The sequence below is a fragment of the Seriola dumerili genome, unplaced genomic scaffold (assembly GCF_002260705.1).
Source record: "Seriola dumerili isolate Sdu_G_001 unplaced genomic scaffold, Sdu_1.0 BDQW01000850.1, whole genome shotgun sequence".
NCBI lineage: Eukaryota > Metazoa > Chordata > Actinopteri > Carangiformes > Carangidae > Seriola > Seriola dumerili.
The window spans coordinates 196,409-209,715 of record NW_019175105.1 but is presented as its reverse complement, the minus strand read 5'-3'; the positions used below and the strand labels follow the sequence as shown (position 1 = coordinate 209,715).

Below are 13,307 nucleotides of genomic sequence, written 5' to 3'. Positions count from 1 at the left end.
GTGACTTGACGCCCGTTAGTTTTAATCTCGGTCCGCGGCTCGTGAGGATCATTGACACTGCAGAGATGGCAGGAAGAGACCGGGTCGTTCACCTGCTCAGGCAGCTCGAGCGCGCGGCGTAAGTTTGATCCACGTTCATTTAAAATCTGATTTAAAATGAAAATTGAAATGAAAAAACAACCCGCGGTGACGTCTCAGTCAGAGGGGGAGGGGTCGACGCCGAACTCCGTTCAAAAAATTTGACAGTTTTAAAATATTTGGTTCAAAGTCAGAGATTATTCAGAGGAGAGATCAGAGGAACCAGATCCGGGACCAGGAGGGGGTCTGTAACAGTCCGGCTCAGGTGTGACAGAGCGGGAAACTTTCATTTCTACTTTTAAACCGGTTTTCATGAGTCACCTGTTGAGAACAAGTGACTCATGTGGGGGAGCTTTAAGCAGGGGCCTTTTAAGGAGCCTGCGGGGTCCGGGTCTCAGTCTCAGTTTCAGGTCCAGGTCTTGGTTTCAGGTCTCAGGTCTCAGGTCTGAGGACTGAGGTCCTGGTCTTGGTCTTCAGAACTGGACTGGACCTTTGATGAAACCTGCAGGTTTCTAATGGACTTCTGTCTTTGTAAACAGGTGCAGATGTCCCGCTCACTCTAACACCTTCCACCAAGGTATTCAGTGTCTCCACAGTCACACGTGTCCATTCACACATTCACACGCATGTGATGCTCCACAGGTTTGTCAATCAGTGTTGGTATTTACTGACTGATAACCTTGGGTCAGGGCGACGTGGAGGGAGTTTGGTCTCAACTGAGAATAATGAAGAATTTTAATCACCACATCTGTAACTCATTGAAGTTCTGATTAACCTGGATCAATATTATGTATCCTTTATTGATTGATCAGTAATTCACACACACAGTTTTTCCTACAGGTTCTGGAGCTGCAACATGTACGGTCAGGAAAACCGACTACGCCTTCGAGGTAACACACACCAGACTGCTCCAAAAATCATCAGTTTAGCAGCTTGTCAGTCAAATCAGTTTATTTTTATTTTTCATTCAATTCAATCAATCTTTAATTAATCAGCTAGACTCACTGAGACTCTAAAATCCAACACAAAGTCTGCGTTTGTTCAAAAACATGTTCATTTACACTTGAAAAGTGAAACTTTTAAACATATTTTTACCGTCAGACATTTTCAAAATCAGGAAACTTTGAGCAGCTAAAAAAAGTTCAAGTTTTCTGTCTTTGTTTATTACATGAAATAAATTTTCCCGTCAGGAGGGAGCTTCAGTCAGAAACAGGCTGAGAGTTTGTGGTTTGTGTCCGTCAGATGGCGAGTTCCAACATCAGATATGGAGAAGGAGTCAGCAGGGAGATCGGCATGGTAACTAGATCATCATCATCATCATCATCATCACACCTTGATTCTACAGGAAGCTGTGGATAAAGGTTCTTCACACTGAGAAGTGTGAAGAGCTCTGCAGGTCAGACTGAGCCGTGTCGTTGTTCCCCGGTTCTCCTGCAGAACCTCGGAGCCCGGAACGTCACATTAGCTCTAAGCTAACTTGCTAGTGCTAAGCTAGTGAGCAAGCTTTTTATGATTTTTGCTGAAACTTACTTTGATTTCATTTTTTACAGTGTACTAAAGTTTTAAACTTCAACATTGTAAAAATGTTTGATGATTATTCAAATGAGAAAATAGTGGATGAATTTTAAAAAATAACATTTCCTTGCCAGAAATGGCGGCCATCTTGAATTTTCAAGTGGCTAACGTGTTTTATCAATAGGGTGTGTCTGTCTAACATATGTCTGTTCTCCGGTTCTCCCGCAGGACCTGCAGAACCTCGGAGCCCGGAACGTCTGTCTGATGACAGACAAGAACTTGTCCCGCCTTCCCCCGGTGAAGGCCGTCCTGGAGTCTCTGGCCAAGAGCGGAATCAAGTACAAGGTGTACGACAACGTCCGGGTGGAGCCCACCGACACCAGGTGAGGGCATCACAGGTGAATGTACGGTGCTGCTCTCTGATTGGCTGTCGGCTGTAGAGACAATGATCATTTTAATTTTGCTACCTTCTGGGGACGCAGACAACAGTTTGTCACATCAATCTTTATGGGTACATAGACCTGTTTCCACACCGTCCTTGCAAGGACTCTGGTCCCAACAAATCCTTACTCTGTGTTGTGTGGCTCAGTGTCTGATGTGTGACCTGAGACAGGAAGTGATGTCATTCAAACTTCCTTTTTTGACTGAGAACCACTAAATAAAAATAGTTAAAAGCTGTTTTTAAACATGTTAGAGTCTGTAGTTTGATTTGATGATGATGAAGATGAGGATAACTGTAATAATCTGTTGGTATAGTTTTCCCTCTGAGCCATTAATTTGGAAAATCCAATTTGCCACTTGAAATTTTTCTTGAAAAAAACTTCAAGGACGTTGAAGTCAAACTCCTGAAGAACCTGGATTAAACTCAAGTGTGTTTACAAACCATTTATTATGAATGATGAGCCAGGTTCTGTAGACAGTCTACTTGTTTATTTGTCTTAACGTTAGCTCTAGGCTAACTTGCTAGCACTAGGCTAGTTAGCAAGCTTTTTTGTGATTTTTGCTGAAATGTACTTTCATTTCATTTTTTACAGTGTACTTAAGTTTTAACCTTTTACTTTGTTAAAATGTCTGATGATTATTCAAATGAGAAAATAGTGGATGAAATTATTGTAAAAAATAACATTTCCTTGTTAGAAATGACGGCCATCTTGGATTTTGAAGTGGCTTTTATCAAAAGAGTAAAAAGAGGATTAGTGGTTTAGTTCTTGTTTCTACACTTGAGAGATTTCTCTGAAACATGAACGTCATCTTCTCTTCTGTGTGCGTCTGGTTCTTCAGTTTTAAAGACGCCATCTCGTTTGCTAAAAACGACTCATTCGACGTGTTTGTGGCGGTGGGTGGGGGCTCAGTGATCGACACCTGTAAAGCAGCCAACCTGTACGCTTGTCACCCTGACGCCGACTTCCTGGACTTTGTCAACGCCCCGATCGGTAAAGGGAAGCCGATCACCAAAGCTGTGAAGCCGCTCATTGCAGGTAACGCAAAGGGTTACCATGGCAACCACTCAGTGAGGCTAGGGGCGGGGTCAGGACACTTAGGCGTGATTGACAGAATAACAGTTTAAACAGTTTAAAAAAAACAGAATAAATGTTTATAATAAAGACAGTAGTGTGGAGTCAGTGAACAGTTAAAGATTATTAATGAATCATTGATCAGTGATGATCAATAACTGATCAGCTGATCACTGCTGTCAGCCTCACCTGTGTCCTCCACCTGTTCACGTGTTTTTCGTACCAGAGCTCAGGTGGTGAACAGGTGACCTTGTCTTGTCTTATCAGTTAGAAGCTGGTCAAGGTTCCTCAAACAGTAAAGTGCAGGTGAGGGGTGGGGAGTTGGGGGTCAACTCACTCACCTGCTCAGGTGTGTGTAAAGGTTCCATAGGTGACCTGTAGCAGTGTTGATGTTGTTTACCTGTGACTGTGTTTCAGTCCCAACCACCGCCGGCACTGGCAGTGAGACGACCGGAGTCGCCATCTTTGACTACGAGCCTCTGAAGGCCAAGACAGGTGAGAGTTAACACCTGCTGCTCCAGGTGATGACAAGAAACCTCTGTCCTGTTGCTATAGAAACTCGTTTTCCTCTTCTGCTGTCGTCTCCTCCTCCTCCCTCATGAAGCTCTATACTTCCTGCTGGAGTTTCACATTAAAAGCCTGGAGGTTTTAAACAACAGGAAAGAGTTATGTCTGAACCGCTTTATTTACCTGATGACATCACAAAGTCAGTCTGAGCTGTGATTGGCTGTCTGTGCTCAGGTATCGCCAGCCGAGCCATCAGACCCACGCTGGGTATTGTGGACCCGACACACACACTGAGCATGCCCGAAAGAGTTGCCGCCAACAGTGGCTTCGATGTGCTCTGGTCAGTCTGTCAACATCTGTCAACATCTGTCAACGTCTTGTTTGTTTTTTGTTTTTTTGTTTTAGTATTTTTTATGTTTTAATTAAAATATATTTCATTTATTTTTTGTTAATGTTTAATCTGAATACACGACTTTATATATAACAAAATATGAATTTGAATTATTTTATTTGTTTTTGTTTCTCTTAACATTTTACATTTATTTTTCAAATCGTTTTGCCTCATTCTATTTTTATTTGAGTTTAATTTATTAATATTTTTTATTTATGTTTATTTCAGTTTGATGTCAGATGTGTTTATTTCTTTTGAGTTAATCTCTAGATTTTTCTTATATTGAATTCTATATTTTTGTTTTTATTTTATATGAGGTTTTAATAAATAAATGAATAATTCACAGTAGTTGTAGCAGTGGCAGTTGTTACCATGGAAACAGGTATGATTATGTGGTGTTTTATTTCTTGTAGTCATGCTCTGGAGTCTTACACCGCTCTGCCCTACAACCAGAGAAGCCCATGCCCCCCCAACCCCATCAACCGCCCCGCCTACCAGGGCAGCAACCCCATCAGCGATGTGTGGTCCCGCCACGCCCTCAACGTGGTCTCCAAGTACATGAAGCGGTAGGTTCAGGGCCATCAGAGAACCACAGAGGAACCGATCAGGTTCCCTGAGGAACACAAATTAAAATAATTAAAGGCTCAATTTAAAAATCTAATTAAAATAAAAAAATTATATGAAAGTTGAAAAAATATGAAAAAAACAAATAATAATAAAGAAAGAAAACAAACTTTAAAGAATAAAAACCAAAGAACATTGATCAATAAAATCAGAGTGTTTGATCGTCTGTTGTTGAACATTTTTATATTATAGAAACCTGACACACTAGATTGATTGATTTGATTGATTGTGTACAGAGCTGTACGGGACCCTGAGGACCTGGAAGCCCGGTCCAGCATGCACCTGGCCAGCGTGTTCGCTGGGATCGGCTTCGGAAACGCTGGAGTTCATCTGTGGTGAGAGATTCGCTGTCAGCTGTTCATCACATGAGCAATTAAATAATGAATATAACAATAAATCAATATGATACAACACAGAAGTTATTACAGCTTTATTGTGTGTGTGTGTGTGTCTGTGTGTCTGTGTGTGTGTGTCTGTGTGTCTGTGTCTGTGTGTCTGTGTGTCTGTGTGTGTGTGTGTGTGTGTTGCAGTCATGGGATGTCGTACCCGATCGCTGGAAACGTGAAGACTCACTCAGCCAAAGGTTACAGTGTGGAGCACGCCCTGGTGGTGAGACAGCACGACACACATATATCATCTATATGTCATATACACATATATGTATATGACATATGTTTGTTATATGAAACGTGAGACTTAATTTTCATCATTTCATCTGTGTGTGTGTGTGTGTGTGTGTGTGTGTGTGTGTGTGTGTGTGTGTGTGTGTGTCCTCAGCCTCACGGTCTCTCAGTTGTCCTCACGTCTCCGGCTGTTTTCAACTTCACTGCCCCGATGTGTCCAGAGCGTCACCTGGATGCTGCAGAGATCCTCGGTAAATGTTCACATGTTCACCTGTTCACCTTATAAAACGCACATAACACTATAAAAAAACAACAATAGTGATAATATAACACAACACAAATACAGATTGTGTTCAGGTGCAGTAACAGACTCTGTGTTGCGTTCAGGTTCAGTAACAGACTCTGTGTTGCGTTCAGGTGCAGTAACAGACTCTGTGTTGCGTTCAGGTGCAGTAACAGACTCTGTGTTGCGTTCAGGTGCAGTAACAGACTCTGTGTTGCGTTCAGGTGCAGTAACAGACCCTGTGTGTTGCATTCAGGTGCAGTAACAGACTCTGTTGCGTTCAGGTGCAGATATCCGGCAGGTGAAGCGGGCGGATGCAGGTGCTGTTCTGGCTGACACACTGCGTCAGTTCCTGTTCGAGCTGCAGGTGGAGGACGGACTGGGAGCGCTGGGTTACAGTATAGACGACGTCCCGGCTCTGGTCAGAGGAACGATCCCACAGGTAAATCTCTCAGGTCAATTCAAGCTCATTAATTATTCAGAAACCTTCAGCTCAGTCACTTCACTCATCATTCACATTCATCTGGAAGTAAAGGGGAAACTCAAGAGCCCTTAACGTCTACTTCATTAAGGCCTTTTCCAATTAAGGGCTTTATAAGGGCTTTAGATTTTCAAAGTAAAAGACAAATGAAGGATCCCTGGCTGATTCAGGTGTTTGTGTGTTTTCAGGGGAAATTAAGGGTTAATTAAGGGGACTTTAAGAGATTGTTGTGTCAGTGTGGTGTTGATGTGAGTTGTTTATCTCCAGGAGCGAGTGACCAAACTGTCTCCCAGAGAGCACAGTGAGGAGGACCTGACCGAGCTGTTCTCAGCCTCCATGAAGCTCTACTGACCCTGAACGCATCGCCTCTGTCTGTGCTGTGTCGAGCTGCAGTTCTTCTAACAGCCACTAGATGCTGCTGCGCCTCCACCTGCACAGACTCTAGTGTGACTGGACATGTGACTGGACATGTAACCCATTTGGACGTGTCCTCCTGTCTGTTCATCAGTGTCGTCATGTGTTCATTAAAGGTGCGACTCAAACATCTGGATGTAACATCACAAACTATCACAGTTTAACAGGAAGTTGAGTAAATAACATGAAACTCTTTGTTTTCAGTTTGTCAACAAATAAATTAATAGATGAATTAACTGATTATAATATTAACTTGTTTTAATGGATCAACACAGTTTAAAACATTAAAACAACTGCAACAACGTGGAGGTCCCTTCATTTACATTTTAAAGGTTAATATAGATAAGATAAATGAGTTACATAAAACATTAATGTTAATGAGTCTCAGCCTGAATTTACCTGCATAGAAAAAATAAGTTGTGTGTGTGTGTGTGTTTGTGTGTGTGTGTGTTTGTGTGTGTGTGTTTGTGTGTGTGTGTGTGTGTGTTTGTGTGTGTGTGTGTGTGTGTGTGTGTGTGTGTGTGTGTGTGTGTGTGTGTGTGTGTGTGTGTGTTTGTGTGTGTGTGTGTGTGTGTGTTTTTCTTAGAACTCTCATGTTAATCCAGTTTTATCCTGATCCAGGAACAGTTGTTATATAAACCTGATCTGACTGTGTTTAACTGGTTTAACTCCAGGGACAGAAAACGAGCTAAACACAGAGTGACCCTGAATGCACCACAGAGCCCACCTGTTCACTGTGTGACTCATGACTCATCAGAGTCACTCTGACTCCACTTCATAATTAATAATAATCATCTCATCAATAATTGATCTGATTGTTTCTCAGTAACGACACAAACATTTGTTCATTTACCTGTTTACAACAAACAATAATACAATCAACAACAACAATCAATAATAATATTAATCAGTAAGTTTAATGTACAATTTAGATTTTGTTATTGTTGTTATCGTTGTTGTTGTGACTGCAGTTACTGATGAAACAGAGTTGATTAGATTGATCATTGATTAATGGTTGAAGTTTAATTAGCTCGTCCTCTCTGAACTTTGACCTTGTTTACAAACCATCATCAGAGCTGATCAGCTGATCAATGAGAATCATCATTAGTTAAAACTAATTTAATGAAGCATAAACATTAATGAATCGGTAATGGCCTTAACTAGTTCTGCTTCAACTTCATCGGTCTGATTGTTCCACTTTTATTTTGACACTTCAGTAAAGGATCTTACTACTTCCTGTTCCACTGATGACATCAACAACAACAAGACTAATGATGATGATGTGATGACAGTAGCGGCGTCACATGACATCAGGTCGTTGTTTCATTATGAAACGTAGACTCAGGTTCAGCAGGTGGAGCAGCTCGTCCTCTGAATGTCGGTGGTTTGATTCCCGTGTGTTGACGTGAAGATCCTGCAGTTCTCTGTATCATCAGTGTGTGTAGAGACGGACAGAGAGGACGCGCTGCATGACCAGGTTCATCAGGTGAGGGTCTCTCAGATGAGTGTATAGCTATAGATAAGATAAATGAGTTACATAAAACATTAATGCTAATGAGTCTTAAAACAGAAAAACATCAAACAGCCTGAATTTACCTACATAGACAAAATAAGTGTGTGTGTGTGTGTGTGTGTGTGTGTGTGTGTGTGTGTGTGTGTGTGTGTGTGTGTGTGTGTGTTACAGAGACACACACACTCAGCAGGATTAGTGGCTGCAGGTATTAAAGCTCAGAGTGTGTGTGTGTGTGAGAGAGAGCAGCATGCAGCAGATCTACAGACACTCTGATGAGCAGTTTGAGATTTATACCACCGTCTTCTCCCCCCAAGGTGAGTCCACACACACACACACACACACACACATGTCTTAGAGTAAAAACTTTATTATCTATTAAATGCAATGATTAACAGTCGATGACTTCCTCCCTTTAAACCTGATGAAGAGACAGTTTCATCAGTTAATGGATGAATTCTGTGCAGAAATGAGACGTGAGGACAGTTTGAGACAGAAACAGCTGAGACGTGTGTCCTCATGTCTCTGGTTAATGAGACGGATCATCATGATTCTTCATCCACTGAGTGGATTTCATTTATTCATCGAACCAGGAAAAACTCAGAGAGTATTTAATGAAACAAGAGTCAGGCTCATTTAAACAGTGATGCCTTCAGGAACCTGCATGATTTAAAACAATGATGAAGCTGCAGGTGTAGATCACAGAAGCTGTTCAGAGTCAGTACAGAGACATGAAGGTGTCACCACAGGAGGAGACTGAGCAGGTACAGAAACACCTGAGACCAACAGGTAAATACACGGCTACTGGTAGCTTTTTACATTAAAACAAACACACACATGCACACACACACAAACACATACGCCAGGTATGATGAGGGCTGACAGTGACACCCACCTGTCACTCAAAGAGGCCACGCCCTCAATCCTCCATAACTGTAGTCCTTAATAAAATGTAAACAGGTGAGTTATATAAACAGGTGAGTTATATAAACAGGTGTCATGAAGGAGGAAATCAGCTCTAGAGACCAAAACAGTTTCTGTACCAGGCTGTAAACATGTTTATTTCTGCTGTAAAGTTGGACATTTTAACATGGGAGTCTATGGGGACTGACTCACTGTTGGAGCCAGACTCTAGTGGTCGTTAGAGGAACTGCAGCTTCTGGTTTCAGGCTGGAGGTTGGTGGTTGGTCTGAACCAGATTGAAGTTTAGTGAAGTGAATAAAAGCCTCAGACACAGTCTCAGGTTGGACGGATCAGTTTGATCCTCACTTCACTGCATCTCTGACACTCCTGTGTTTTTATTGAAGCCTGATTGACTCATTGATTAACCCCCCCACCCCCCCGTTGTGTGATAGTGTGCAGGTCGAGGACGAGGACGAGACATGTGGAGGCTGAGAAGGTAAAGACTGGTTCATGTAGAGCAGAGTGTCAAACACACACACACACACGCTGCAAACTTAGTCCTACAACACAACAGAAAGTAGACATAAATGTGTGTGTGTGTGTGTGTGTGTGTGTGTGTGTGTGTGTGTGTGTTAATCAGTATTACATCAGTGTGACCTCTGACCTCTGAGTATTTACAGCCTGTTGAGCAGTGGCTATTTAAAGCAGATTAAAGAAGACACACACACACACACACACACACACACACACACACACACACACACACACACACAGCTCTAATTAACCAATTAGCAGCAACTTCCTGCAAGTTGGATGAGGAAACATCTTCAGCAGCTTTGATTTAAACAGGTTTTATACCAGAGAAGAAAAAGTCAGGGGTTAATTAAGGGGACAGTTAAGGGTTAAGTGTTAATTAATGGTTTATTAATGTTAAATAACACTTAATGAAGTGTTGTCGATCCTCTGGGAGGCGTGGTTATGAGCTGTTCTGGACTGTGATTGGCAGGTTGTGGTAGCGGCGGTCCAGTACCGGTCCCGCCTCACGAAGGAGCTGGACTTGAACCAGGGAGACCTGATCCAGGTTCTGTTTAAGGAGGATGAGGCCTGGTGGTTCGGACGGCTGTCCAACGGAGATGAGGGTTACTTTCCTGTGGCCTGTGTGGAGCCACTGCAGGTAACAACACTCACCTGGTCTGCTGGACTCAAACCAGGACCAGCACTGGACCCAGGACCAGCACTGGACCCAGGACCAGCACTGGAAGCAGAATCAGCCAGAGATCTTAATTTGTCTTTTACTTTGAAAATCCGAAGCCCTTAAAAAGCCCTTAATTTGCAGAGGCCTTGGTGAAGTGGATGTTAAGGGCTCTTGAGTTTCCCCTTAAATTCCAGATGAATGTGAATGATGAGTTAAGTGTTATTGAGATAAAAGATTCTGTTTAATTAATGAGCTTCAATTGATTTCAGAGATTGAAAGCTTCACCAGCTCTGGACTCAATCAATTAAGGGATTTTTAAAGGGTTAATGTGGAGATTAAGGGGTTTTTAGGGTTTGTTTTCAATTTAAGAGTTAGTTTGGTTTAATAATGATAATATATTAAATGGGTTTTATGGGATTATCTCCACAGTTTAAGTGTTTTTTTATGTTTTTTCCTACCTGTACAGCTGCTTCAAACACTGGATCGGTTCATGGACCGGACCGTGTTAAGAGGTTTTGATTATTTGCAGTTTAAGGGGTTTTAGACTTAGAAACATTACTCCACTCATGTTGAGATGAAGAGATGGATTCTGCTCTGGTTCCAGAGTCAACCTTTTGGTCCTGGTCCAGGTCTTAGTCTGTCCTGGTTCAGTCCTGGTCCAGGTCTCAGTCTGTCCTGGTTCAGATTTGTTTGAACAGAAATAAACTCAGCAGCTGATTGGCTGACGGCCAGCTGTGATGTAACAACTCTTTGTGTTGCAGGGCAGAGATTCACCCAGAGCCACGCCCACACTGGTCAGGAGGGGGTCTGTGCCAGTTGTCGTCACGTCCACAGGCGCAAGCTGTGGCTGCACCAGGTAACTACAGCAACAGCTGACAGACACCTGGAGCACCTTCATTTCACATTAACAAAACTTTATTTAAAAACAGACGGACAGGTACAGTTCATTCATACATTTATTTTTCTGTTGTATTTGTGTAGAAATATAAAATTATATTTTGTGATTGCTCACCTGTGTCATTTTTTATATCATTTAAAGACGTGAAGCTGTTACAGTTTAAAACAAAGTTACATGAAGAGAAAGTAAAACAACAAAGAACCTGGACAGAGTGAAAATAAGAGCCGGTGTTTGAAGTTTCTCTTCACTGAGTTGAAGGTTCATTTGTCTCCGAGTCTGAATTAAGATTTTTATATCAACTATTCTGATCATTGACTGATCATTGATCACCTGTTCTTCTTGAGTTTCTCATTCTTACATTGAGCATCGACATATTTAAAAGTTTAGCTATTGCTACATAGCTAACGTTAGCATTAGCAGCTGTTTACATACTAGTACTTACCAAACAAGGTTATAACAGTTTTTCAGACTGGAGGCTGCAGTGACTCAGTATCAGAAAGTGATGAGACAGGCCGGCGCTAGCTGGTTAGCATGCTAACTTCAGGAGAGAGGCCGGAGCTGTAGACAGGCCAGAGCTAGCTGGTTAGCATGCTAACTTCAGTAGAAGAAAAGACATAATTGAAACAGAAGCTAATCAAGAGTAAACGTTAGTGTCTGTACAACAATGTTTCTTCTAGACTGGTAAGTAAACAGCTGTTAATGCAAACGTTAGCTATGTAGCATTAGAAAACGTACACATTGGTCCTTTAATGAATTCTTTAACACAAAAAGTGTAAAGTTAAATGATCCTTTATTCATTTTTCTACAGGATGTTTATAAAACAGTTTTTTTTAGAACGTGTCTGTACCTGAGTACCTGAGTATGTGCATCATGAGGTCAGAGGTCAGAGGTCAGAGGTCAGGGGACTCACAGACGTCTCTCCCTCTGCAGTGGTCGCAGTACTCCCAAGCTGCTGAGGAAAAACAGCATCCGGAGGCCTTCAGTGGTGGCCGGGGGGTCAGCAGCTCCTCCTCATGGCTCCCCCAGCCTCCTCCACCGTGTCCTGGCTAAATCCAGGAGGAAGAGCTGCCCCCACCTCCCCCAACATCCTCTGGATACCGGCTCTGTCAACACCGCCTTCCAGCCAGACTAGACAGGAAACAGCTGACCTACAAAAAGCCCCGCCTCTTGGGAAAAGTTTAGTTTATAGTTTCTGATTCTGCACCTGACGTCACACACCTTCTTAGGGTGGGGAGCAGCAATCTGAGGTTTGACCCACACCTCAAAGTTTCTGAGGTGAAGTCCCTGAGATCAGATCAAAGTCTGGAGAGCTCAGACTGAGCCATGGTCCAAGTCCTGACGTTACGTCCAAGTCTCCCAGGTCAGGTCTGAGTGGAGTCTCAGGTGCCTCAGGCTACGTCCACTCTTCTACGTCTTTGTTTTGAAACACATCTCTTTCTCTGTTTCCTCCTGTTTTATTTTGAAAACTCTGAGGTTGTGTTTTATTCTGAAAGCTCTGGGGTTGTATTTATTTTGAAAGCTCTGGGGTTGTGTTGTAGTCTGAATGGACAGAAACAGACCTTTGTAAAGGATGAGGTCACACCCACGGTCTCTCCTGATTGGCTGTCATCAGCCTGGACTACCAGTGGTGAATACAACATGATAATGAATGACAGAGTTACTGGGCTTGTTGTCTTTGTAGCAGCTGCTGTTAACTTACATTCTCTGTTTTAATGCTACAACTGTCTCTGCTGCTCCTCCTTCAGAGGATTTCACGCAGAGGAGACAATCTTCTTCCTGTTTACACCTGCTCACATATGCTCAGTGTAGTGGATTTGATATGTGTTTTCAGGTGTGATAGTGAAATGAAAACGTAGTGGTGTGGACGTCAGAGTCAGTGTCACTCTTTACACTCTGCTCATTAATTGAGTCAAATTCATTAGAAATGAAACAGACACGTTCAGTCACTGACATTTATTGCACATCTGAGAACTGAAATAAAAAATCAATATGTTCATCAGTTCTCCTCAGACTCTTCAAACATTAATAAAGTGCTGAACTGAAATAAAATAAATACATGTGGACTGTTTGATTACACACTATGAATAATATTACACTTAATAATAAAGACACTGTTTATAAATCCAATACATTCAAATTTTTATCAGATTTTCTTTTTAAGTTCAGTTTGGATCCAAAGTGCAAAAATTTGTTTTAAATATAAAATTTGTTTAAATATAAAGTTTGTTTTAAATGTAAAGTTTGTTTAAATATATATATATTTTTAAATATAAAGTTTGTTTAAATATAATTTTTTTTTAAATATAAAGTTTGTTTAAATATAAAGTTTGTTTAAATATAATTTTTTTTAAAAATATAGTTTGTTTAAACA

General features: G+C 41.7%; 1 protein-coding gene across 1 annotated transcript; it reads left to right on the top strand.

The window, feature by feature from the left end:
- adhfe1 (alcohol dehydrogenase, iron containing 1) lies at positions 1–6,732 on the top strand. Its single transcript, XM_022766384.1, has 14 exons — positions 1–118; positions 618–655; positions 919–968; positions 1,321–1,374; positions 1,822–1,976; positions 2,875–3,071; positions 3,525–3,602; positions 3,849–3,954; positions 4,419–4,571; positions 4,866–4,964; positions 5,160–5,238; positions 5,407–5,503; positions 5,820–5,977; positions 6,284–6,732. The coding sequence occupies exons 1-14, from the start codon at positions 66–68 to the stop codon at positions 6,365–6,367; spliced, it is 1,401 nt and encodes a 466-aa protein (XP_022622105.1). The 5' UTR covers positions 1–65; the 3' UTR covers positions 6,368–6,732.
- The last annotated feature ends 6,575 nt before the right edge of the window (positions 6,733–13,307 follow it).

Excerpts from the sequence above, each read along its gene's own strand:
- adhfe1 (XM_022766384.1), top strand. The coding sequence starts at position 66 with ATGGCAGGAAGAGACCGGGTCGTTCACCTGCTCAGGCAGCTCGAGCGC. Across the intron at positions 1,977-2,874 it reads GTGGAGCCCACCGACACCAG|TTTTAAAGACGCCATCTCGT; the intron begins GTGAGGGCATCA and ends CTGGTTCTTCAG. Across the intron at positions 5,978-6,283 it reads TCAGAGGAACGATCCCACAG|GAGCGAGTGACCAAACTGTC; the intron begins GTAAATCTCTCA and ends GTTTATCTCCAG.